General features: G+C 43.4%; 1 protein-coding gene across 4 annotated transcripts in view; it reads left to right on the forward strand.

The window, feature by feature from the left end:
• AK8 (adenylate kinase 8) overlaps positions 1–26,651 on the forward strand; it is a 99,291-nt gene that overhangs the window by 29,749 nt on the left and 42,891 nt on the right. For all 4 annotated transcript variants that reach the window (XM_083721411.1, XM_083721413.1, XM_083721412.1 and 1 more), the window contains 5 exons: positions 11,571–11,652; positions 13,339–13,410; positions 14,665–14,865; positions 16,022–16,153; positions 17,935–18,024. In XM_083721411.1, the coding sequence (XP_083577537.1) occupies positions 11,571–11,652; positions 13,339–13,410; positions 14,665–14,865; positions 16,022–16,153; positions 17,935–18,024 (577 nt within the window). The remainder of the gene's footprint in view (positions 1–11,570; positions 11,653–13,338; positions 13,411–14,664; positions 14,866–16,021; positions 16,154–17,934; positions 18,025–26,651) is intronic.

Consider the following 26,651-nt stretch of genomic DNA (forward strand, 5'->3'; position numbering starts at 1 on the left):
GATTGTTCATGGGGTGTGGTGGGATAGGTGACGTGGGAGTTTGTGCTGTGGATGGGATTGATTCCCCAAGGTTGTTGCAGGGAATCTGGAGTATGATTAACAGCATAAATGGGGAAGCTAAAGGTACACATATGTTAATTGTCTGGCTACCAAGACGACCAAAGGGGGAGCAGCCGTGTAGTTCTGTTGACTGCCGCAGGCGACTGGCAGAGTCCTGAGTAGGCAAACCTGTTACAAACAGGCAACATTAAGAAGCAAACAAGCAAACAAACCAACCAACCATTTCATGGATCTTTCCCCCCCAAAATTGTGCATTCATTATAGTGTTGTTTATTTATTTATTTTTAATTTCATATCCTGCTCTTCCTCTTCAGCAAACAGATTTATTTATTTATTTATTTATTTATTTCATAAAATTTATGCACTGCTTGATTGTAAAAAACAAAAGAAAACTCAAAAGCAATTTACAAAAAAAAAAAAATCACAATAAAAATATCAGTGCAATTAAAAATGTAAACTTGCAAGACTATTTGGTACCTTCATATCTGGTCCTTGATCTGTGGGGTGCCTGGTCCTTCCTTGAAGGACTCAGTGTCTAGCATCAGGTCTAGGCTGGGCATGACACTGCTAGTGATTCTCAGCAACTGATATTCAGAGGCATACTTCCTCTGACAGTGGAGGGAAAACATAAGAAGAGCCTTTTGGATCAGACCAAAGGCCCATCGAGTCCAGCATCCTGTTCTCACAGGGGCCAACAAGATGTATCATGGTAGCACTCTTCCTGCTTCGGATTCCCAATAACTGGTCTTCAGGGGCATACTGCCTCCAGCGATGGAGGTAAAACATTCCTAGCTGTACTGGCTTCACTGGTCAGATCTGTGTGTCTCTGGACACACACACCGTTTAGAGGGACTTCAGATCCACTGCCGCAGGAGATGGCCACCTTGCTTTGCCTCCTGTTAGGGGCTGCTGTCTCCCTTTCCTCAAGGAGCCCTATTTAAATCAACACCAGTATCTTTGAAGGTATATTTATGTAACATGGTATGAATTAATAAAGATGTTTATAAATACCATAATGCATATTTAAGTAAAGGTATGTTAATCAAGGAGATGGGATTTGTGCCAAGAAAAGGAAAATAAATAAGAATTTGGGGGGAGACCAATCAGGGTGTTTATAATTAGTTCCTGCCATGACTTTCCCTCTCTCTGTCCCTCTAAGAGGTGATTATTACAAAGAGAATCTAAAACATGAAGGCATCACCTTGCAAAAGGTAGTAGCCATTCACCAGCATACCTACCAATTTTGGAACAATTAAAATAAGAGGCTGTTCCTCTTTCCCTCAGCCTTACCCCACTCACCTGAGACCTCTTTGACTGTCCTTGAGTCCCAGCAGCCTTCATGAAAGGAAATAGGAAGAGGCTACTGACTAGATGGGCAGTCGGCATATCCTTGTGTCTGTCACAATTCCCTCGTATTTCAGGAACATCAGCACTGCTGGCTGAGGCCAGTGATCCCTCTAGTCCGGCATCCTGTTCCCACAGTGGCCAACCAGATGCCTTAAAGGGAAATTTGCAAGCAGGACTTGAGCACAACAGCAGCTCTCTCTACTTGTGATTCCCAGCAACTGGCATTCATAGACATACTCCCACTGACTGTGGAGATTAACCTATAGCCATCATGACCAGTAGCCATTGATAGCCTTATCTTCCATGAATCTTCCCTCTTTTAAAGCCGCACACATTGGTGGTCACCACTTGTAAATGGATGGAAAATGGATGGAAAGAGAGAGTTGCAGGATGAATAAAAATATTGGAAGGATAAGAATATTAGAAGAGGATAAAGAATAGAATAATGGGTGGCAATTTCTTTGATGATATGCAGCATAAAAAAGGGAAAATAGGAAGCCATGGGGGTGGGGGGGCGGGGTCTAAAGGGAATGGATGGAAGAAAATATGTGGAATATGTATGTGTTGAAACTTTGAAAAATAATAAGGGGGGGGGGTGAGAATATTAGAAGAGCTAGATCAGATGAAAGGCCCATCTAGTCCAGCATCCTGTTCTCTTAGTAACCAGCCACAGTGACCAACCTTATCCTTGCACAACAGAACATTCTCTCCCTCCCACACCACCTAAATCTGTCCTGAGGGTTCCCTCAACCCTCCTGAGCAGATTTTGGCATGGCAAAGTGCACGGTGGGGGGGAAGAAAGGAGGAAATCCTGTTGGGTGACCCCTAACCCTTGGGCTAGCTCAGGAATTTTGTTGAATTTTGCCCTGAGTCTCCCTGATCATTATCTGGTACTCCAACCACTACACCACACTGACTTTTATTTTTACTTCATTTACAGCTTTTCATTTTGTAATAGGTTGCATCAAAGATATAAGAAAGCTAATTCTTTTTAGCTCATTAACTTTTAAAAGCCTTTTTCTTATCTGCTTTCTGTTTTAAAATGGCCAATCATTACATTTTTAGGGTGCCATTTTATACATGCACTCTCTCTCTGTCCCTCCCTTTCTATCAACTACAAGAAAATTGCATCAGTCCTTTTGAATTGTTCGAGGAAAAGGGAGGTGAGAGATTTGAAGGGAAATCTAAATGACTGGAAAGTGGTTGTCAGTTTGCCCGTACAAAATACCGTGCACCTTAATCCATAATTTATCTGCTCATTTTGAATTTGCAAAGTAGAATTAAACTTTTGCATTGCAAATGACTTGCGCTTGAATTATTTGGGTCTGCCTGATTTCTCTTAGAGCTCTTTAAAGCTGAGCTGCTTCAGTAATTTATCTGTTTATTTATCCTTCTCCCCCCCCCCCACCCCTTCACTGATGATGAATAGATAGATATTTATCCCACAGGGCCAAATATCTAGTGTGGTTTTCTTGTATTTGCATAAATGTGTATTAATGCACACAGGAATTAGACCTCTGAGGCTTCATTCAGACATCATGCCAAACCATGGTTCAGGAAGCTTAATGATGGTTTGACATAATGTTAAGATTAATAAAAGGAGGGTTGCTTTGTGATACACTGGCAGAGCAGAATTTAAAAAAATGGGTTGGCAAATGTCTGAATTGACAATTGATTCAGATTCCTAGAAGCCACCACACTCAGAGATGGATGGGCCGATCAGATGGCAAGCAAAAGGAGATAGACTCCTCTAAACCATGGTTTGCTTGGGAACCTGTGACTATAGTTTATGACTTTACATTCTAATCCATGGGTACAAAACTGAAAGGACAATACGCTGCAGTACTCACTGACGCAAAACTCTTTTTTGCAGCTCAACACAATTCAGGGCAAAATACTTCTTCAGGAACTATGAACAAAAACAATGGACTTGTTCTTATTGTAGTGATGGCCACCAGCTTGAATGGCTTTAAGGGAGGACAAATTAATGGAGGATAAGGCTGTCTCTTACCAGAGGCAGTCTGCCTCTGAATAACAGTTGCTGGGAAGTGGGGAGAGTTGCTGTTGCATTCAGGCAGGCATCCCATAATGCAGGCATCCCATAATGGACATTTGGTTGACCAGCGTAAGAACAGAATGCTGGATTCAATTAACCTTTGGCCTGATCAAGCAGGGCTCTTCTAATGTTCTTACAATCATGGGTATCTTGCTCAGCCAGGCCTCAGCCCTGGTCAATATCTAGTGTGGTGCTTGTGACCTCAGCTCATGCTACCACCCCTGTCCTTGGGCAACAGCTGTAGCACATACACACAGGAATCGTCTTGGTGATTAGTGCCTTATAAGTGCAAAAGTTTTTTGATAGCACTTTTTAAATGTCCACCTTGAAGAGAAAACACGTTACATCTGGAGCTTGTGGCTTTCTGGAATTGAAAACCTCCCCCCACCCCACCCCAAAATATTTGAATCTTGCAGAGGCCGTCAGCTTGCTTCTTGAGCCAGATTTATGCTGCTGTGGTTCATAACACAAGTCAGTATATTATCCTGGAAAAAAATGTTAATAGATTGCCAGGAGCGGGCCACCAGCCCACTGTACTACCAGCTGTTTGTTTTATTTCTCCTGGTGGTGTCATTCAGCTGGCATTAATTGCCCAGCTTTCATCCTGCCGATGGTAGGAATGCCGGATTTTGTGTGCCGTTGTTTTGACACTCTCAGGTTTATAGATGTCGCTTGTATCCTCGGAGGAACACGGTTTTATTGATCAATGGCTCTTCCGGGACCCCGTAGGGCTTGTTCTGCAAATCCAAATGCAGTTAGGGTACTGAGGGATCACGCAGGGAGTGGTGGTGGTCTTAGCAAACCGAGAAAACTTATGGCAGGCATTATGTTCTAGAGCAAGCTATGTGTGGGAATGGGAACTGGGGCTGCTGTGCCTTACGAGGTTCGCATAAGGTCCTTGCAGCCCCACTGGCTCTTCCTTGAGGCCACAGCTGTGCTGGTTTAGTGTGGTAGCAGAGTTAATTTATAGGAACTAAAGAAGCCCTGGTGAGGAATCATTTGAAGACCTTCACACAAAACCTTGCCGAGTCCACCAGTGTAGTTATGGCCTGCTCAAAACTATGCTGTGAGGAAATAAATAGGTCATGTTCACACTGTGCATTTCAAAGAACTCTTATGTCAATTTAACAGAAAAAATATTGGGAACTTTAATTTGTTAAAGGATGCTGAGAATTGTTAGGAGATCCTCTTCACAGAGCTACAATTCCCAGTACCCTTAATTACATTCCAGTTAGAAATCTCTTCCCATGAAGCATCTCCAATTGATTTTACCATACAATAAAAAGTATAAAACAATTGCATACGGTATATAAAAAGCATGTTTTCCTTACAATTCTTATCTTTTCCTTCATTTGAGAAAAGAAAGAAAAGAAATTGTATCCCAAACTTTCCAAAACGATGAACTCAGTCACCCAGAAATTGTGAAATTGAACACATGCAGTAACTCGGAGGTGAGGTAGCTGCCCCAAAGAAACAAAGCATGGTGTATGTGTGTGTGGTAGAAGCCCACCCTCATGCTGCTTTCCCTAAGCTACCCTGCTTAGCTGAGGTGTAGTGGTGGTGACCAAGCTGTTGTCAGGTTGAAGTGGTCAGCTGACAATTTGGTTTGATTCTGCATGTAGGATGAGTGAGTGGCACTATTTTTTCCTTCATCTCCAGCACCAGAATGTCTTGGGTCTGCCCTATACACACATGCGCCACCCCCCAGCTGGTTCCCTGCTCCCAACAACATGCAAGTTTATTCTGCCACACGCCATTGTTGCAATATTAGTGCGTATCTTGCCTGTGGACTTTCCATTGGGGCATCTGGTTGGCCACTGGGAGAACGGGATGATGGACTGGATGGACCATTGGCCTGATCCAGCAGAGCTGTTCTTATGGTTTTCTCATGCTATCTCCTTTTTTGCAGAGGGATTGGGATGGGGGGGGGGAATCCAGATTGAGGGTGGGGAAAGTGTGGGGAAGACACTGACTTGGAGGAGAACACCATGTGTACAATGGAAAAATTAATGGAGGCACAGGAAGCTTACCATTCACATTAAACCACTGTATGGATGAGCTCTTAAATGACTGGGGTACGTGCATGGTGCCCTGTTTCAAAGTAGATCAAATGGGAGAGGCAGACAGACATGTGGGACCAAGTGTGAAGGATCTTTTATTCCGTTTATTCAAGCGTCTGGGGATTATTTGCCTGTGTGGGGATGCATTCTCTCCCTCCCAATTGCTTCGCAAAGAAACAAATCCTTAGCTTGTGAAGGTACTAATTAGCCTTTAATGGCAGTCAGGAGGGCAGGAACGACCAGCATTTGCACAAAGCCTGACTTGCCTCGATGGACTCTGTGCTGTTCCTTCATCCTTGGCTCCCAAGCCACAATCCTTCCCCCTCTCCCCCCCCCACTGTTGTCTTCTTATCCTCCCCCCCCCCTTTTTATCGTTGACATCTGTTTGGAGCTTGTCCCTTCTGTGATACCATCCTACTTGCAGCTGTTCCAGACCTCCGGCTCTGAGCCATGTGCAAGGGGGGGGGGGCGCCCTGAGCATACGGCCCTTTTGATGTGTGATAAAACAGAACTGAGCCACTGGGGGCATGGCGAAGGAAATGCAGCGGAATATCAATAAACCCTGTGCCGAGCGGAGCTGCACCTCGGCGGCAGGCTAGACATTTCACTGAAGTGTCAAGCCGACGGATAATGTATTCTAATTAGGGATTGGCTGGGGCCTTGGAACTGGGAAACCTTGGGGGGGGGGGCTGAGGTGGAGAATGACCCATATATCTAACTGTTTTAGAGAGGGCTTATTTATAATGTATTAGCATGGCGCCTTAATTACAAGCAACTTGTTTGTTGAGCTACCTTCTTGGATTATTATTATTTAGTTATTTCATTTCATTTGTTGTTGCTTTGCTTAGAGCCTTGAACTGTGAAATCACAAACTTTATAGACTGGGATGTGGGAACCAGCTTCATATGTGATCTCAGGAGTGGTGTGTTTCTACTTGTGGGGTAGCAAATGTGTGTATGTTTGCATGGAACTTAGTGGGCAAAAATCAGTGACCTCGGCCACGGAGAATTTTTGCAATCTCCAACTTTGGTCTCCAATTCTGAATTGAATGGTCTTTTGGTGAGTATTAGCCATGCTGACTTGGGACTGATGGGAGGGAGTTGGAGTTCAACAATAACTAGAGAGCTACAGGTTCCCCATTCCTGTGCTAAGGTGCATTACTTTGCTGATTTCAAAATGTGGTCAGCCAACCCTGATGGATCTGGGAGCCCTCCTGTTCTGTTGGATGGGGCTGGGGACCTTCACCCTAAAATCCTACATTGATGCCATCCCAGATAAGAATGTAAGAGCCCTGCTGGATCAGACCAGTCTAGTCCAACATCCTGTCCTTATGGTAGCCAGCTGGATGCCCATTATGGGAAGCCTGCAAGCAGGACCTGAGCACAACAGCATTCTTCCTACTTGTGATTCCCATATTGCTTCTGACAATGGAGTTAGAACATAGTCATCATGGCTGCTATTGATAGCCTTCTCCATGAATTTGTCTACTCATCTTTTAAAGCCATCCAGGTTTTTGTCCATCACTACCTATTGTGGGAGTGAATTAGAATGTAAGAAGAGATTCTTGCATGGCACGGGGTTGGACTAGATGACCCTCAAGATCCCTTCCGACTCTATGATTCTATGATTCTGCTGGATCAGGCCAATGACACATAGTCCAGAATCTTGTTCTCATAGTGGCTAACCAGATGCCCTAATGTGAAGCCTACAAGCAATGCCTGAACACAAGAGCACTCTCCTCTCCTGTAGTTTCCAGCAACTGGTATTCAGAAACATTTACTGCCTCCAACTATGGAGTTAAATTAATAATAAATTAAAAAGTTTAATTATGCACTGTGTGAAGAAGTACCTTCTATTGTCTGTCCTGAATCTTCCACCATTCCACTCCATTGAAAATCCACAAGTTCTCATATTATGACAGAGGAAGAAAAACTAAACTGAAAACCTTAAAGTCAATTAATCACAGTAATTGTTCAGTGTTTATTTACTAAATCATTTCCTTCTTCCTTAAAATTACTTTGATTTATTTCTTAATCTACTACAGATGCTTGTGCTTGTGCTTGTACAGTTGAAATCAAACACTACAAAGATAATCTCAAGTGAACTGGAGCTGAACCAATTTGATTGCACAGGCTGAACCTTTATTATCTTGAACCAGAACCAAACTGGGACACCTTCAGTTGTGGCTGAACCAAAAAAATAAAACAAAATTAATGGTCTGACTCCCTGATTAATTTTTGTTTCAATGAAGTAGGTTTATAAATTTGTATTCTCTGAGAAAGTGCAATAAAAGATACATATTTAAACATGAAATCTTCACACAGATTTTTTTAAAAAACACATATTAATGTGGAAGCAGGAGAGAACTTTTACAAATTATCACACAAGCAAATGGGCTCAGACTGGAAACATCCATCCATCCCTACTTGCAGAGAATGTGCTCCATCACTGAACTGTGATTCATCTATGCAGTCTTATAAACAGCCATTTTAGATTGCTTGATACTATTTCCCCTCATCTAGCTGGTTCTGCTTGTCATTGGCTTTGGCTTCATCTATCTTTTGCTGTGGCTAACCCTGCCCTTTGACCTCCCTGCCTTCTGCCCTGCCAATTCCAATGGGCAACAGTCACCACCGCCTGTCAGCCATATAGGATATGGACCATTCTTCTCCCCCACCCCTTTCAGATACTAGGACTTCCTTAATGTAGGTGCTGTTTTGGTTGCAGACACGATGCTGGGAGGTGCAGTGGTGACAGTGGACAGTTTCCATGTTACCCTTGCCTCAAGACTGTTTTTCCATTTCCTGAAGAAATCTGTGGCATAGCATGTTAGTAAAACTGGGCTAATTAGGGAGTTGCCAGCAGACAGTTGTGTTTTCCGGTAATTAGAATGTTTTGGTTTCTTCCTCACGGGATATGTTCCCCTTGAACAGTTCTGCAGCTTTTAGGGTCCCCTATTGATTACAGATTCAAGTTAAGGCAGGAACTGGTAATTATCAATGGCTTAATGCAATATTAAATATATATTGCATGGTACATGTGCACCCACACACAATTTTCTCCCATCTTCCTCTGAAAATTTCCTGGTAGTAATGCAACAGCAGGGTCAAGTCACCAAGCAGAGGGAAAATTTTGGCCAGATTTAGCAGTCTTAAATGCCATCCTCCCCACTGCTCAGTGTTGCTATGGAAGCGAGCTGTGTTTCTGGGAGTTGAATGGGGCTGGCGTGTCAGGCATAAGTGGGTCCTTGGTATATAGCCACTGGTGCGCCCCCCCCCAGCAGTCCCACAGATGTTCATCACTACTCCTTTTCTGTAGCATTGCATTTTAGCAGCAGACACCCATTCAAACACAGTTTGGATTTCCCCCCAAGAGATCTTTTGCAGTCACCATAGGAGGTATTGACGGAGATACTGGTGCCTGTGGGCATCATGTTGGTGACCCCTGAATTATAGGAAATTAAAAATCGAGGCTCATTCTAGTAAGAAGCAAATTAGCACCGCCAGGTAAGGCTGCATGTGTGTTAGTGACCCAGGTAAGTGGTGGTGCTGTCACCTGTAAGCATGGGGGCACTACTTGTGGCACCCACCACTATTGTAGCCACATGTCCTAGTTTACAGAGGACCATCTGTTGCTGTGAAGAGCTGATCCTCTGAAGATGGCCTCTGTTTGAGAGCTATCCAGTCCCCAAGTCTGGTCAAGGAGCCATAAAAATGGCACGTAGGAGCTTATCAGCAGTTGGGCTTACTTGGTTAGTAGGCACACAAGTCAGCTGGTGTCTGCCCCCACTGCAGCTTGGTGTCTGCCCCCACTGCAGTTATTTCTAAAAGTGCATTGATACATATAAATTAAAATGTTATGTCAATTGAACCCCTCTTTTGTCCTTTTTGTGATGCATAGCCTCTTTTTTTGGAAATGTATCACTGACCACCCTACCAACTATGAGGAGCCCCAGTGGGTTCTGCCAGCACATGGGCCCCACAGCTGCCCAGCTCCAGCTGGCACTGGTGCCACTTAGTCAGGCATCAAGCCACTGAAGGATTTGGTTCAGCTTAGATTTGTGCTCAGCTACAATTTGGAATTGTCCTCCCTCAAGCTAGTACAGTCATACCTCGGGTTGAAGTGGCTTCGGGATGAATATTTTCGGGTTGCGCTCTGCGGTGACCCACAAGTAACAGAGCACGTTACTTTCGGGTTTTGCCGCTCGCACATACGCAGACGCTCAAAACGACGTCATGTGCATGCGCAGAAGCAGCGAAACGCGACCCGCACATGCGCAGACATGCAGTTGCGTGTTACGTTTACTTCAGGATGTGAACGGGGCTCCGGAACGGAACCCGTTCGTATCCAGAGGTACCACTGTAAAGGTTCAGCAAGCAAGCATTCAGTAAGCCTGCAAACCTCCAGGACTGATTTGGTTCTCTTTGAGAGACACCATTCTTCTAGTCCGTGAGTTGTTATGATTTGTTTTGAAATGCTAACTATTCTCCCCTCTCCACACCCAAGTTGTGTCTTTGTCCACGTTCAATTAGCAATTCAAGATTGATTTGGTTGGCTTTCAATAGTGATTCCAGTTGGTTTCTGATTCAGGGAGGTGCAGGGAGAGAGGTTTGGTTCAGTATTTGGCTCAGATTCAGTTTGACTTCCAGTCTGGTACAGTGGTACCTCGGGTTACAGATGCTTCAGGTTACAGACGCTTCGGGTTACAGACTCCACTAACCCAGAAATAGTACCTCAGGTTAAGAACTTTGCTTCAGGATGAGAACAGAAATCGTGCAGTAGTGCCGTAGCAGCAGAGGGAGGCCCCATTAGCTAAAGTGGTACCTCAGGTTAAGAACAGCTTCAGGTTAAGAATGGACCTCCAGAATGAATTAAGTTCTTAACCTGAGGTACCACTGTATTGCCTAAACCAGCATTTGCCAACCAGGTGCCCTCCAGATGTTTTGGACTACATCTCCTTTCAGCCTCAGTCAGACCAGTACAGATTCATAAGTATTTGTGTTTTTTTCCTGTTTTTTGTTTTGTCTTGTTTTACATAATCATAAAAAAGATCTTCAGTCCAGCACTTAGCTGGTTATAACAAGGACTTTAGGGAGCAAACAGCCCTTTTCATATATCTTTAGCTTGCCTGCTTCGTTAGCTCTGGGGGTTTGGAGGCTTCCATTACAGCACATTTTCCTGTATAATTTGGGGGGTGGACATGCACATATCTTTCCCCCTTTGTCCTCTTAAGCTTGGTTTCGCTTTTAAAAAGTTGGCTGCATGAGTTCACATCCTCCTGAATATTTCAAAAATACCTAGACTTCTCCTTCTTTTCCCAATTTTTTTAAAAATATTTCAATAAAGACTTATGTGCAGATAAAAATGGTTTAAGAGTTGCAAGGGTATCTGTCTCTATCTTTATATCTCTATCTCTATCTGTGTTCCTATAAAACAAGCATTCTTCCCATTGTACTGGGAAAAGTTGCGCAGAGGCTTGAAACTAGGGGTGGATGAGGATGTTATTCTTGTTTCTCTCTGTTTCTCTTTTTCAGTCTTTGGTTCTCCACATTGGGCTGTAAACCACTTTGAGGTTTCCCCCCCCCCCCCCGCCTTTTACGAGGTGCATAAGTTTTATGCAATAAATAAAATAAGTATATTGGTCTGCAATTTTTAAAGAAGGTCTCATGAAAATTCAGCAGCATTTTAATGCAAGTTTCTCCAAACATGCACATTTTTGTATGCATTTTTCCTCAATATACTGCATTTCTGAAAAGCTATTTCTCCTAAGAGAATGCATCTCTGTATGTTATTTTCATGGATATAATGCATTTTTTACACACCAGTTTGCTGGAAACATTCACTGCAAAATTATGAGAAGGATGGTTCTGTTTTGGTTGGTGTATTATTTCAGGAGGTGCAGATGAAGTATGAACTGAATCAAGTATCTCCCGCATCCCTATCCAGCAGTCACAAACCAGAGACCTTTCCTTCCATCACTCCCCAGCAGCGCGACCCAATGTGTGCTTCATTTCAATGATCAGCTGTTATATGTCTTATTTCACCAGGGCTGGATTATGGAGGCTATTCCCCAAAGTCGAGAACTTGCCCGAGAGCTGCTGGCAATGGGCATCATTCCCAAGCACGTTGGTAAGAAGATGTTTAGTTCCATTGTGTTTTTACAAATTCTTTCTGACTTTCTAATTTCTCTCTTCCATTTGAGAAAGAGAAAGAGAATGAGGAAGAGGCAAAGAGAACATCAGGTCAAACACAACAGACTGCCCTACCCCCTTGCCCCAGGGCTTCTTTACAGGATACATAATTTATTTCTTTAGTGTTTTAAACTTGTAAGCCTCATTGACAGAAATGAGGTAGAGAAAGTAGTATAGTGGTATAGTGAATATCATGGGGCAGAAGAGCACCCATGACTGGTGAAGCTGGCCATTTCCTAATGCCCAATACTATAAAGGGGTCAACATCAGTGTTGAGCTGTACAGGCCTCATTCTGGAGCCAATCCAGGAGTCGCAGCTAGAGAATCAAGCCAGGAGTCAGAGCCAGGAAAAACTTTCACTGCCCAAATGAGAAGAACCAATGACTCGTGTGGGTGGGAGGAGCCACTGCATTTCCATGGATTCCATTACTGTGTTGAGCAGTGGTGGCTAAACCACTGCCCAGGTCTACTAAGCCTCAGGCAACTTTCATGACCCCCAACTTTGTGCCCCAACACAGCCCAGAGCTGGTATCATGAGTCCTATGGAGACATCTTGGAGAGAGTGGTCAGATTATGATGAGGAGGAGGAAGGTTGGAGGAGGCTGACCTGGGGGAGGATCTTTGTAAATTAGGGATGAGAATTTGGGGCCTCAGGAGAAGTCTGACCTGTGGGGGGGGGGGCAGAGCTTGAGAGATAGAGACCTTAAAAAGGAAAGCACATGGGAGGGGCTGTCAAATTCTGCTTCAACCTAGTCATGCATTGTAGGTCTCTGCTGTGCCTTACCAATTTGAAACCTGTAGACCAATTTTGAAACTCTATGCTGACTTCATAAATATAAAAACTTCCAAACATGGTGATACTTTGATTTCTGATTCTGATGGAGAACCAGAACAGCTGGAAGGAGAGGTTCCTCTTCTCCTGGCAGAGTGCCACTTCTCTGCCCCTGTGCCACTAAAATTAAGACCGGGGAATTTTGGCCAACTTTGACTACTTACGTGTCAATCATCTGATGTCATATTGACACTAGGTGACTGACAGTTGTGGTGTCCCACTCACATGTCAAAATTGCCCTGCTGGGATGGGGGAAGATAGTGCACAAAACTGGGTTGAACTCCCTGCAAACCAGCTCCAATCCTGTTTTCAGCAGCTGCATCTCCACCCACCTTATATTCCTATTCACATATGGCATCAGGTGTGAGTCAGATGAGCGTGGTTTCAGAAAAACAGCCTGGTGGGCCAGGTTCGACCTGCAGGCTGGAGGTTCCCCAACCTTGCAATAAGGGTTGTGTGAGATAATTCCCTGGAGGAATTTGCCTCATGCAAATTAGTGTGATTGTAAGTCCAGCATAGCCTTTCACAACCTGCCAGCCTTCATGGGACTAATAGCAGCTATAGTCCAAAACATCTAGAGGGCACCAGGTTGGCACCAGATCTAGGAACTTCCCTGATACCTGGAGAAAAAGGAACACACACATATACAGAACTATATGTTTTAAAGTCCTCTCTGCACATCTGGAATGCATACCTTTAATTGTTGTTGTTGTTGTTGTTTTAATCAGGCTCCCAGAAAGCCAAATTAACTTCAGTTGTATTTGCAATTCTTTTTCCTTTCTTCCTTCCTAGTGGTGCTTTTCGCTCCAGATATTGTGCTGATTGAGAGGAATCTTGGGAAAAGAGTGGATGTTTCTACTGGAGGTGTGGCATCGTTTTTGTTTTCTTGCTAACAGAAATGGGGAAGTGGTGGCTGAGAATGGCAGGATAAAGGTGGCGGAGGCCATGGAATCTTTAGCTCAGGGGATACAGTAGATTAGGATATCATCATCACCACCATCATCACATATTTATTAATCATCTCCTAAACCACTGTTTCAAGCCAATTTACACAAAAGATAATTAACAGTTAAAAGCACCAAAACAGCAAATACATTTGAAACAAGACTAAAACGCTAGGGAGTGGACACATATAATGTTCAACTGTCCCTTACATAGCATAGCCAGGACTAAATTCCTGGGTCCTGCTTTACTGCGCTTGGTTGGCAGGCCTGTTGAGTCACATGCCGCACTGCTTTTGCAGGATACAGATCCTTCTGTAACTCTGCAGGTGGCGAGATTCCAGAATGCGGTTATCTCACACACAAAAACCACCAAAAAACAACATCAACAACAAAAACTAATCGAACAGTTATGATGAGAGTGCATGACGGATCTCGTCTCCAGTTCTCCTTTTTCTGTGAACCGTCCCTTGGATCTTTCCGGGCCCCAAGCTGTTATTTGTCACTGCTCAATGACCCACCCTTGCATCGTGGTGTTCCCCTTCTGTTGTTAGATGTATTGGTTTTTATGTTTCTGTGCTTTTAGGTTTGTACATATTTTATGGGCTAATAGCCGTAAATAAATAGATTTGATTTGATTTGATTAGGGAATGGACACTTCTGATAAAAGATCCTTTTCATCCAGCTAGGAAAGCTCATGGAACAAAAATGTCTTAATTTGTTTCTGGAAAGTGCAGACTATGGGTGCCTGTTGTATCTCAACACAGTGGCGGAGCTTCATGCTCTGGCACCGGGGGCGGGATGGAGAGCAGACGGGGGCAGGGCTGGCACGTGTCCTGGGGGGGCATGATGTGTCGTCCTGGGGGCGTGGCCACGTCCTGGGAGTGAGGCACCCAGCATGGGGGGACAGCCACAATGGCACCCTGCCGGGATCGCACTGCTAGGGGCGATTTGCTTCCCCCGCACTCCTCTTCCTCCACCAGTGTCTCAACAGAACAGGGGCAGCCACATTTATGAGCCTGTTCCAAGTTACCCATGAGGGGATTAATTACAGTTCCAGGATGCTTCATTAGACAGGGAGAAAGAAGTCATATGCTTTTAATTATGCTTTGAATGTATGGCGCGGATGCAGCCCAGTCTACGTTCAAGTGAATCTTTTCTGCCAACCCATTTCCAGAGGTGTACCATACAACTTTTGATTGGCCAACTGAGGACTACATACGGCAGCGCCTGAAGGTGCCGCATGGCATATCTGAAGTGGAGACCGCAAGGCGGATATTGAAATACCATCAAGACTACCCTGGGATTCTTCAGTCCTTTGGGAGTTGCATGAAGTTGATCAACGCTGACCAGCCATGCGCAGATGTTTTTGCACAGGGTAGGAAGAGATGGACAGCTGTTAGATTATGTGGTTTTGTCATCAGGGTCTGTTTCAGGTCCATCTTTTTCAGAGGGTGAGCATCATTTCTTTCCCACTTTGAAAATTCCGCTCCCCAGATCTCCTAAGATGAAAAAGCCTAAAAGCCCTGTTTTGGAGTGGAACAATTCATGAAACAAACCCTCATCTCAACACAAACATATTTGTGATGTACCCTCATTTCTTTGGTTTGCTATCATGACTTTGTATATAAATGATTCCTTTCATTTGAGCTCTCCGTAGGGAAAATTGAGAAATTGACAGCCACAAAGCACATTTCTTCTTCTTTCTCTTTTGCTTTTTAATTGTCCTCTTTCCCAACAGTCTTTCAGTGGCCTGTTTTTATCACCCAGCTAATATTTTCATTTGGAAAAAGGGCCTTTCCTTCTAATCACGAGCGCCACACTTTGAGGTAAACAAGTTGGAGGTTTATATCCGGAATTTACAAAATTAATTACCTCTAAATTACTTAATTACATTTAAAAGTTCACATCATCGTTCATAAACAATTCATGCCTTGAATTGTAAATATATGTATGCAGGCTGAATATTAATTATTATTAATTAATAATGCAGTGAAATAAATTGAAAATTGGAATGGAAAAAAAATCCTCTCCAGATCATCTCCCCCCATCTTTTTTCTTCCAGTTGATGCATCAAGCAGCCAGATTTTTTAAAAAGAATAATTAGATGTGGAGACTGTCTGGGGGATCATTACTCCTAATTAACTTGGTTATTTACTGCAAATTAAGCATCATTTGTAAGCAGGCTGCTTGGCCTGTTAAGTTTCTGCTGCAGATATGCTGGGCTGGGAAGAACAGCTTAGAGCTGTCTCTGGTTAGCTGATATTTATTTGGGAATAAATTATGTGCAAATGGACTGTTTCCCTCCGCTGTGAGTAGGGTTGGTTCTAATATTTGGGTAGCCCCCCTCCCCAGCATGAAACCAACAGCAAGTCTCCTTAACCTGCAAGGTGCAAGGGTCCTACTGTTAGGCAAAGCAAAACAAGCAGATTTCAGAAGGGGGAGGGAACAGTACTACCCACAGCTATTCCTCTGTGCTTACCTTTGGAAACCCTTTCATATCCTAACTTTCCACCACTTCTATTGTTTGTCAGTCTTCACCCATGTCCAAGCTCCTCCTCGAACACTTGCCCCGTTTTCACCCCGGATTCTCCTTTGTGGACCGCCAGGCTCTGGGAAAAGCATGCAAGCATCGTTACTGTCTCGGAAATATGGCATCATCAATGGTTTGTTACCTTCTCTGTCTTAAATCCTCAGTTGGTCGCAGGCTGTCTCTTTCTCTGTCCATTGCTGAGGATGTAATATTTCTCCAAACCACCCCAGATCAAAGCAAAAATCCCCTGATAAGAGGCCACTAGGCAATATAAACTTGTAACTTTAACAAGACAGCAATGACATATGTACGTTTATATATATATGAAGATGACGAGTGAGACCTCGTCGAAACGTCGCCTAGACACCCCAACTTTTACACGGGAAGACACCCGAGGACACCAAAACCTGCATTCCTGTACCCGTGAAAATCTACGAAAGCAAATTATATATATATATATATACATTTAAAGTTTCCATGTTTATATCCTTAGAGAAAAGGTGAGGAATGTTTATCAGCCTGAAGGCTGCATTCCCTTCTGTGCAGTGCTTTTTTCCTGGCATTACTTACCGGTACGTAGTACCGGCACATTTTTTTATCTCCCAGAAACTCTCAGCTGCAGCATAAACAAAACCCCAATGGGGCTGGGCTGCTGCTGCCGCCCTTTGGGGCTGGCCAGAGTGCATCACTCCCCAAGGAGCATGAGAGTGAGTGGCACGGCGTGTGACACGCTCCTCCCCCACTGATGGCACTCACAATGGTCATGGCAAGGCATTGCTTTGGGCAACCTCCTGGTGGGCACCTCCCAGTGGTGAATGGGACCAGAGGCAGAAGAGGGTGGAGCAATGAATAAAATGTTACCGTTGTACAGGTGGCAACATGGGGGTTCCGTTCCTGGCCCCTGTACGCACCAACAGAGTGTGTATAAGCACCCCCCCCCTGCCTTGGGTCCACCCCACCTTGACCTGCTCCCATTCTGCACTTTCTGAGTTGAGAAGGACCCTCCTGTTAGTGATCACGTGTAAATTGGACGTGCCTAAAGTGGCCACCACCTGTATAGCAGGCTAGTTTCACACACTCTCCCACACTCCTCTATCCTCCATCCAGATGAGTAAAAGGCACTATCAAAGTTCTGTACCAGCTGCTGGGACGCCAGTTGCTCTGAATAACAGCTGTTGGGAAGCACAAGTGGGAAGAGTGCTGCTGTTGTGCTCCTGTCCCATAATTGGGCAGCCATCAAGCACTGTGAGAACTGGACCAGATGGCCCTTAGGCCTAATCCAGCCACTGTGCACTCCTTACATTCTTCCTATTTGTTTGCTCTTGGGGCGCCGAATTAGAGGGACCTCTTGAATCCTTTCCAGCTACTAGCGTTCTGACACTGGCAGGGGACAGCCCTTTGGGTCAGCTTTCCACATGAGGAAGCCAGGAGCTCCTCAACACCTCCAGCAGAAAAATTTGGAAGCTGTAACTTCCTCCTCCAGTAATTATAAGTTTATAACCAGTCAGAAACCCATAGACTCTCCCTTGACTTGCTGTTTTCCATTCTATATTTTGATTAGTATATTTTTCTTTTAAAATAAAAATGTTCCCAGCCAAATGTATTCTTTATTATCCTATATTTTTTCCAGCTTTTGTTTGGCTAGGGCAAAAAGAGGTGTGTGTGTGTGTGTGTGTGTGTGTGAGAGAGAGAGAGAGAGAGAGAGAGAGAGAGAGAGGTGAGATGGAGAAACCAGCTCAAGCCCCCATGTCTTTTATTTTATTCAGTGACCTTTTTCCAATATGCAGCTTCTTTGCCATTTCTCTCTCTCTCTGCCCTCCCCACAATCCACCTTTCCCCTCCCCTCTACTTTTGCTTTCTTACTTCCTTTTTAAAAATTAACCTTATGTCTTTTTTGTTCCTCGTTCCTCTCAGTTTGCTGCGGGCAATTGCTAAAGGAAGCTGTAGCCGACGAGACAAAACTTGGAGAACTCATTAAGCCATATTTTGACAGTGGTTGGCCAGGTAAGGTCACATTTCTGCACTTCCCATGCAGTGCTTACAAATCTGTGGGGAGGCGGGGAAGTTGGGGGGGATGGACGACAGATGCATAATCTTGGGGTTTGGAGAGGGGCATCTTTGTGGCATGATTGGAGCTGAGGGTGCATCTCGTAAGGCAGGGGAAGAAATTGGGTTCTGTTTGCAAACTTACTTAGTTTACTCTTTCTGAAATAATGTGCTAACTGAAACCCAGCTGTCCTCTGAAACCCTTGTACCCCTAAATTTTACTGTCTGGTTCTGTAGTCAAGTTGTGTGCGCAAAAATGCTCTTGCTAGAGAAAAGCATCCATGACAGTACTTGTAAAAATGATGTACAAAAAATTAGTTATATTTCGGGAAAACGCTTTGCAAAAATATATGTATACTAGGAGTTGTGCCCCTGCTTGCTTCATTTGCCAGCCCTGCTACCATTCTCCCCACAGATGTCCACTTTGCTCCCCTATCTGCCCTTCCCAATTCCTTCTCTTTGCCTCCCACCCATCACCAGAGGACTAAAACTCCCATATTAACCTGCCCTCTCCCTCCCCTGCTCATTTGTCGCACAGTTTTCTCAGAGCCACCCCACTCCACTCCTGCCTTTAGAACCCTAGAAAGCAGCCAATGAAAACAGAGTGATAACACCTTACAATTTTATTATGCAGTAAGATTAGTCAAAATTATACTTGAAATGTGTATATTAGGAGAGATTAGCACTAAAATGCTGTTGAGTTTTCATGAGGGAAAACATTTTTTAAAAAATATTGCAAACTGATATGGATATGTGGAGCACCAAACTTAAGACTGGAACAATGAGAATCTGAGAGAAAGTGAAATGGACTGATTTGTCCACCCATGGCATCTACACGAGGCTTATTGAGTACCATCACCAGTCATCAAATAATAGGGAACTCTGTTCTCTCAAAGGAATCCCAAAGTTTTCAGAAGTAAACAAATAACCAATTTTTGGGGTGTGTGGGGATCCTAAGAGAAGGGGGAATTTGAAACAGCCAATGAGAACTGAGCATGCTCAGCAAACATAGAATTTTGGCTGATTATCAATCGGGTGAGGGGCAAGAAAACTGGAGAGCAAATGGAATAGAGTTTGCTGAAAAGTGTCATTGCTAGCTGGCTGGAGCTGTGAACAACACTCCTCCTAGCTACCTTTTCTTGAAATGCCCACTGGTGGTGGTAGTAATAATAGTACAGTGGTACCTCAGGTTACAAACTCCGCTAACCTGGAAGAGTTACCTCAAGTTGAGAACTTTGCCCCAGAATGAGAACGGAAATTGTGTGCCGGCGGCACAGCGGCAGCAGCAACAATTTTATTATGTAGTAAGATTAGTCAAAATTATACTTGAAATGTGTATATTAGGAGAGATTAGCACTAAAATGCTGTTGAGTTTTCATGAGGGAAAATATTTTTTTAAAAATATTGAAAACTGATATGGATATGTGGAGCTCCAAACTTAAGATTGGAACAATGAGAATCTGAGAGAAAGTGAAATGGACTGAAATTAGCAAAAGCGCACCTCTAGTTAAGAATAGTTTCAGGTTAAGAACGGACCTCCGGAACGAATTAAGTTTATAACTAGAGGTACCACTGTAACAGTAATACCATCAACATCTAATAAAATGCTCATCAATATACGAAAGCTAGGATATACACAAGGGAGAGTTTTGCCTACTGTCGGGGGCCAGGGAGGGGCCTGTGATGCCTGTGTGCTGTGCACACAAAGTGGCATTTCCCCTCACTCTGGTATTATCCATCAGTGGTGTCTGAATCACACAAGGGTAAGGAGTAAGGCTTGCATTTGTTGCATGTGTGGCTGCATACATACCATAAATTTAAAGCACATGTATTCTCCTATTCTCCCTTCGCTGTTGGAGACAGCATGGCCCCTGAATAACCATTGCTGGGAATCACGAGTGGAGAATGTTGCTGTCACACTCAGGTCCTGCTTTCTGGCTTTTCATTGGGGCATCGGTTTGGCTGCTGTGACATCAAGCTATTTGGCTGGATGGGTCCTCCTTTGGCATGATACGGCAGCCAGGCTCTTCTTATGTCCTTGCTAGATCAAGATGCAAGGGCTATCTTGTATAGCGTCCCTGTTCCCCAGTGCCAGTGCCAGGCTATTTTGCACCCCTGACAAGGCTAGCAATGTGCACACATGCACACACCCCAAATTGCTAACTTCAATGTTCAAAAACAGATTCTTGTAGAAAAAAGGAAAAGCACAAAACTTGAAACTGCTAAATTTGTTTAAAATGGCAGGAATAAGTAGTACAACAATCTTTGATTATCTTTCTCAAATACAAAAGAATGTGTTTTAGCATACAAATCGTTTTGAATAATCTTGTGAATTACGAAGCTCAAAATGAATCTCTTAAAAGTTTCAATTTCACGCACATCAAAATCTCACTTTGTGTGCAAATTTTGTCACCAATTCCTTCTGGTCAAGGGCTGCTGCTTGGGCAAGTCCAGTTAATATAGTTGCCAAGCCAACTAATCTCTTTTGCAACATTAAGTGTAAGTTTTTATAAGTTTGAGCTTTGAGAAACTGGAAGTGTGAGAAGGATCCTTAGAGCAACAGAACCATTAGGCACATTATCCAGGTGTTTTTGTTGTAGTATGAAGAGAAGTACTCCTTGTGGTGGTATCGACTTTGGAAGTCTTTGAGATATTGCTGTAAGTTCACAGCACAAACCTGAACTTACAAATTGCATCAGCAAGGGCCTTAGCTTCAATTCGGGAAGCATTTCCAGATAAATCTTTTAGGCTTGTGTCATCAAAGATCTCTATTAAAGCATCATATATACTTCAAAGATTATATCTCAGTGGTTTCAAAGCATCAATCTGATTCTCCCATCTTCTTTCACTCAGCAGCTTAACAGTTATACCTAAGTCTGATACATGGCTAGTTAGAATTTGCCAACGCTGAGTCGATGCATAGAAATAATTATAGATCTGTTGATCTAAACTGAAGAAACTTAATTGCTTTCAGACAACAGTGGCATCACTGACAACCAAGTTTAAAGAGTGTGCATTGCAGGGCACAAAAAAGGCACATGGGTTTATGTCCAGGACTCTCTTTTGTGTGCCATTTTCTTTGCCTTTCACATTGCTGCACATTCACAAAACGGATTCTTACTTGGTAATCCCATTTGCTCAAGCTGTCCAAAAGAGTTTCTGTCATAAAGGCACCTGTAGTCTCCTTTAGCGGAACAAATCCCGAGAAATGTTCTCTTTTTATAACCTCAGGTTCAGATATCTCATTATCTGATGGTTTGATTACATCAGCAAAACATACAATCATTGTCATTTGTACAATATGACTAACATCAGGTTTGCAGTCCAAAATAACTGAATAGTATTGGGCTGGTGTTTTCATGTGCTTCCCTCCCCCCCCCCCCCGCTTTATAGTACCTGCTAGAAGCTGTATAAGCTCGTTTTGGATATCTTTCCTAGGTAGTGAACCATTGTTTCTTGATCTTTAACTCTGTGCAAATGTTCATTCATGATGGGATCAAAAAGGGCTAGATATTCTATAAACTTCAAAATATTTCCACTGTGCAACTAGCACCATACAACTTTTTAGTTGTACCATGGAATGCCACGTTTTGCATGCCAAGAACTCTGACCAAAGCAATCAAGTGTTCCAAGATTTGCCCTCAATAATGTTCTTCTTGTCTAATTTTCTTCATGTTAATATCACCAATATTTTTCCTTTAGATAAGTGCAATTCAAGTTATTTCCAGGTCTGACAGTTTCCTAAATGGTCGGTATTCCTCTCATGTGAAGACAGAATTGCTTCAATGTTCTGCCAGTCTTTTGAACCTGTTTCTTGTAGAGGTAGTGCACGATATTTTTGCCAAACAACTTACACACACCATATATCAACCTCAATTGATACTTCTTCACCATTTGCTATTCTTCTCTTGTAGTGTAAAGGAGAAAAAATATTCTTTTTTCTTTTCTTTTTTTTACTCTTTGGGGAAATCATGTGATACAACCTGCTGTGGTCCATGTTGTATTATAAGCTGTCACAAATTATCACTGCAATAGTTAGACCAGTTAGCAGGGTCACTGTAATTCAAGTCAGGCACAGTACCATCTTCTTTTACAGACTTGGTGGTACTCTCACTTTCCTTGATATCCTCTTTTTCCACTGTGTGTTTTCCATAAATATGTTCAATTTGTGAAACAATTCCAATGTATCAGTTACTTCAAAAATGATAAAATTATTCAGAATTTAAAACAAAAGTAAAATATTATCAGAAATGTATAAGATATAACAAAAACTAATTTCCATAAAACTGTGCTCCTCAAAGGTCATTACTGTGTCCCACTATTGTGTCCCACTGACACAGTGACCTACCTTGCCCCATCCTAAAGGGAAGCACGGATGCAAGAGCTTAAGGCAATAGACTTTCCCTGCTAATTCTCAGCATCTCTTATCCAGAGGATGACTGGGTAGATCCTCCTCTTCCTCTTCCTTCTCCTCATCTATGAGCCCAGGGGAGCAAATGTTGTTGTTTAGTCGTTTGGTCGTTTCCAACTCTTCGTGACCCCATGGACCAGAGCATGCCAGGCACTTCTGTCTTCCACTGTCTCCCGCAGTTTGGTCAGACTCATGTTTGTAGCTTTGAGAACACTGTCCAACCATCTCGTCCTCTGAGGGCAGCAAATACACAAGTAATAAAACAATCAAAACATCTGAAAAACAATTCCAATGCAGATGAAGACTGGGAAAGATCTCAACTTTGAAATGCTTGTTGAAAGAGGGATGTATTCAAGAGGTGCTGAAAAGACAACAGAGACGGGACCTGATATTTAAAGGGATGGCATTCCAAAGAGTAAGTGCCATAACACTAAAAGCCCAACAGACCTCCTGATAAGTTGGTACATCTGCAGAGGCCCTCACCTGCATAGCACAGTGATTAGCTGGGTAAATGGCCAGGTGTGTGGGGAGAGATGATATTTTAAATAGTCCTTTGAATCCTGGCCATTCCCATGGTTTAAATGTTAGGGTTCTCTACTAGGCAAAGATACTGTAATGTGGTCATAACAAATCCTAAGGACACCCATTGGAGCTTTATCTTCTGTCCACATGACCAATAAGTATCCCAGAGTTGTTTTTCTCCAAGTTTGTTTTGATATTTTTTGCATCTGTGTGGCTTTATGGCTTAAGTGGGGCATATCTTAGTAGAATGAAGGAATGCATCCTAGCCAATATTTATGCTGCAAGACAAATAATAAGTCTGATCATTTTGCTAATCCACTTCTCCTCAGGATAACAAAGCATGAATTTGCATGAGTAAACACTAACAAGAATTCATTAGTGGCTTTGCAGAAGACCTTGGGGGAAATGAAAGAGAGTTAGGCTACTTGGTGAACCTTTTTCTTTTTTCTTTTTAAGTTAAAATTAGTCAAAGACTGTAGTACTCCTAACTTCAGTGCCCCTTCTTCTGTCTCTCCTCATCCACTCTTAAGAATTTTCTCCACACCTTTTTTCCTGATTGTTAAGATCACAGGCTCCTCCAGGTTGCTCCCCCAGGTGTGGGTAAACCTTTCTCAGCCTGAAGGCTGCACTCCCCTTTAGCCAGCTTTTCAGGGGCCATATGCCAGTGGCGAGCAGAGCCAGAAGCAAAAGTAGACAGAGCAACAAATGTTAGATTTTACCTTTGCAAGAGAGGTTAGTTGCTACACTATCATGCCTCTCACTGCCCCCTTCCAGGAAAGCAAGAGATAAGAGCAGAGTTCCAAGGACACACCCAGTCAGACAAATGCATCCAAGGAAGGTGCAAAGTGGGGCTGGTGAGGGGTGTAGGCTGGGGGAACGGGGGCATGAAGGAGGCTCCCAAAGGCCAGAGAAGGCCTGGAGGACCAGAGTTTGCCTCACTAATTGTGAGGCTTCCCAGCCTGATGTCTATTCAGAACCGATCTGGGGTCTATTCACCCTCTTTTCTCCAGTCGCTCCCCATCACTGGAGTTTGTGGACAAGCTGGGGCCTTGGCATACTCTTGGTTGGTGCTATTCACTTATGGTCAGAACAACTTTTAGTCTGACAAGAGAGATGAGAAAGGGTGGTATACAAATTTAATAGACAAAACAAAACAAAAGCAACAAAAAGAAAGATAAGGTCTCCCCCCCATTTTTTGTCTCAAGCCCCATTGAGCTAGACACAAGCCCTCTGTGTTGGTGTCTTCCCCACCTCTGCTACTCTCCATTTATAAAATAGTAATATTTGAATCCATCCCAGTGGCTTTCTCTTCTTGCTTCATTGGCTGGGCGGAGGGAGAACAGGGAGGAGTAGAAGAAGGGGGATTTGGGAATCTCCTAATTTCTGCTATTACTAACAAAAAAAAACAAAACCCAGTCTTTACTATAACAACATTAACTTTTCTTGTAGAAAAAATGAATAATCTGGGATGTTTCCGCCCCCCCCCCCACTCCCCAATGATTTACTTTATTCTTTCTTTTCGTTTTTGCAAGTTTGGATGTCATGGTGGCCCCAAGATCACAGCTTTTCTTCCCCACCCTCATATTTATTTATTTTTGACAGTGAAATTAACATTCTTATCTCTAAAGTGTCAGCTTTAAAAAATTGACAATAGAGCCTTCTTTCTCTTTCTCTTCTTATGAAGGAGAGTTGGGGGGTGGTAGCGGATCGTTTGCTATCCGTAACTTGCAAATAATTTCTCAGTTGAAAGGCTAGGTAAATCTTTCTATCTGAGGAGATAAGCTCGGTTTTATTTCTTATTTTTTCAAACACGCACACACACACACACACACACACACACACACACACACACCAGCCAGCCATCCTGCAAGCAGCCTGCAACATTGCCGGCGCATCCTTTGGGGGACCCTCCGCTGGTTTTTTTCCAAGCGCCTCTTCTCACACGTGTGTTTGTACTAGCTGAAGACGCGCACGCATGGCTCTCTAAATAATTTACAAGTTGATTAATAAACTCACAGGGGTATAATTAGGAGAGAGAGAGACAGCGGCTACGGTAACGGGCACAGCACTTGGGGGAGCTGGAGACTCTTTCCTTTTCCTGTCTCTCTCTCTCCCTCTCGCTCTTTTTCTCTTTTTTTCAAGAAACTTTCGAGGGTGCTGGGCGTTTGAAGATAAGTTGGGAAGCGCACAGTGCCTCTCCTCGTTTGATGTGGAAATAGGACAGTTTGAATCCGTCGACTTTAATTTTTCACAAGCTGTAGGGGCCCTGCAGAGAGCTACTTTCTCTTTTTTATTATTGGGGGGTGGGGGAGGATGGAAAATCCCTCTACATTTTTCTTTCATTTTTCTTTCTATACACACAAGTCCAAACAGGAACGAAAAATTAGATTAATTTCCTCTTCTCCTAAAGTTCTATTTATCCACCCGTTGACCGGCCCTCTTCGAGTCTCCTGGTGACGGGGGGTAATTTTGTGATGGAGTTCTCCTGTAGCAAAATGTATATATTAGGGGAAAGTATACCTGAAAAATGCATATAACTCATGAAAAGGAAATACAAGAGTGCATTATACTAGGGGAAATCATTGCAAAATCATATATATGTCAATCATCTCAGACTCCGCTTTCTTTTGTTGAGGCCTTGTCAGGGGCACTGCCCAGTGGTCTTAGACCCATGGCAGGGTCTCCTCTGTTGGTTCCCTGTTTGTGGAATGCTCTGCCTTTTATGAGGAAGCTTCTTGGAAACTCTGAAATCACTGGATGAGAGAATGTGGTTGTTTTTAGTTGGTTTTAGAATGTTTTCGGGGATGTGGTTAAACCACAGAGCCTAGGACTTGCCGATCAGAAGGTCAGTGGTTTGAATCCCCGCAACGGGGTTAGCGCCCATTGCTTGGTCCCTGCTCCTGCCAACCTAGCAGTTTGAAAGCATTTCAAAACGCAAGAAGATAAATAGGTACCACTCTGGTGGGAAGGTAAATGGCATTTCCGTGCGCTGCTCTGGTTCACCAGAAGCAGCTTAGTCATGCTGCCCAGAAGCTGTATGCCAGCTCCCTCGGCCAATAAAGCAAGATGAGCGCCACAACCCCAGAGTCATCCACGACTGGACCTAATGGTCAGGGGTCCATTTACCTTTACTAAAATGTTTTCGATGGTGTTATTATTAATGTGTGTGGTTCCTTGGGCTCCTCTGGGAGGGCAGGTAAGATGATGATGATGATGATGATAATGATAATAATGATAATAATTAATGATGATGATAATGACAATGATAATGATAATAATGACAACAACAACAATAGTAATGTGCCTTAAATGTGCCTTAAAAGGTTGGCAAAGTCTCGTAAGGGCTTTCTAAAAGAATTTTTTGCAACAGAACTATAAAAGTGGTGAGTAACGTAAGTTGGGATGATCAGAACCTGAAATGGATAGGATGCTCCACCTTTAGCTCCATTGGCTGTTTAGCAGTGCTATAGAAGTAATTCCTTGCCCCCCACCTGCTATTCGCTATTCTCAAGTCTGACATTTTGCACTAGGGAATTACTACAGACTTTTCTTCATGGCGCTATGTCCGTCCTCCCAACCCCTGTGAAAAAAACTGAGGGTTAGAGGAACAAATAAACCATCTGCCAATGGATCTTCCCTTCTCTCTGTCTTT

The sequence above is a fragment of the Podarcis gaigeae genome (assembly GCF_964106915.1).
Source record: "Podarcis gaigeae genome assembly, chromosome: Z".
NCBI classification, from domain to species: Eukaryota; Metazoa; Chordata; class Lepidosauria; order Squamata; family Lacertidae; genus Podarcis; species Podarcis gaigeae.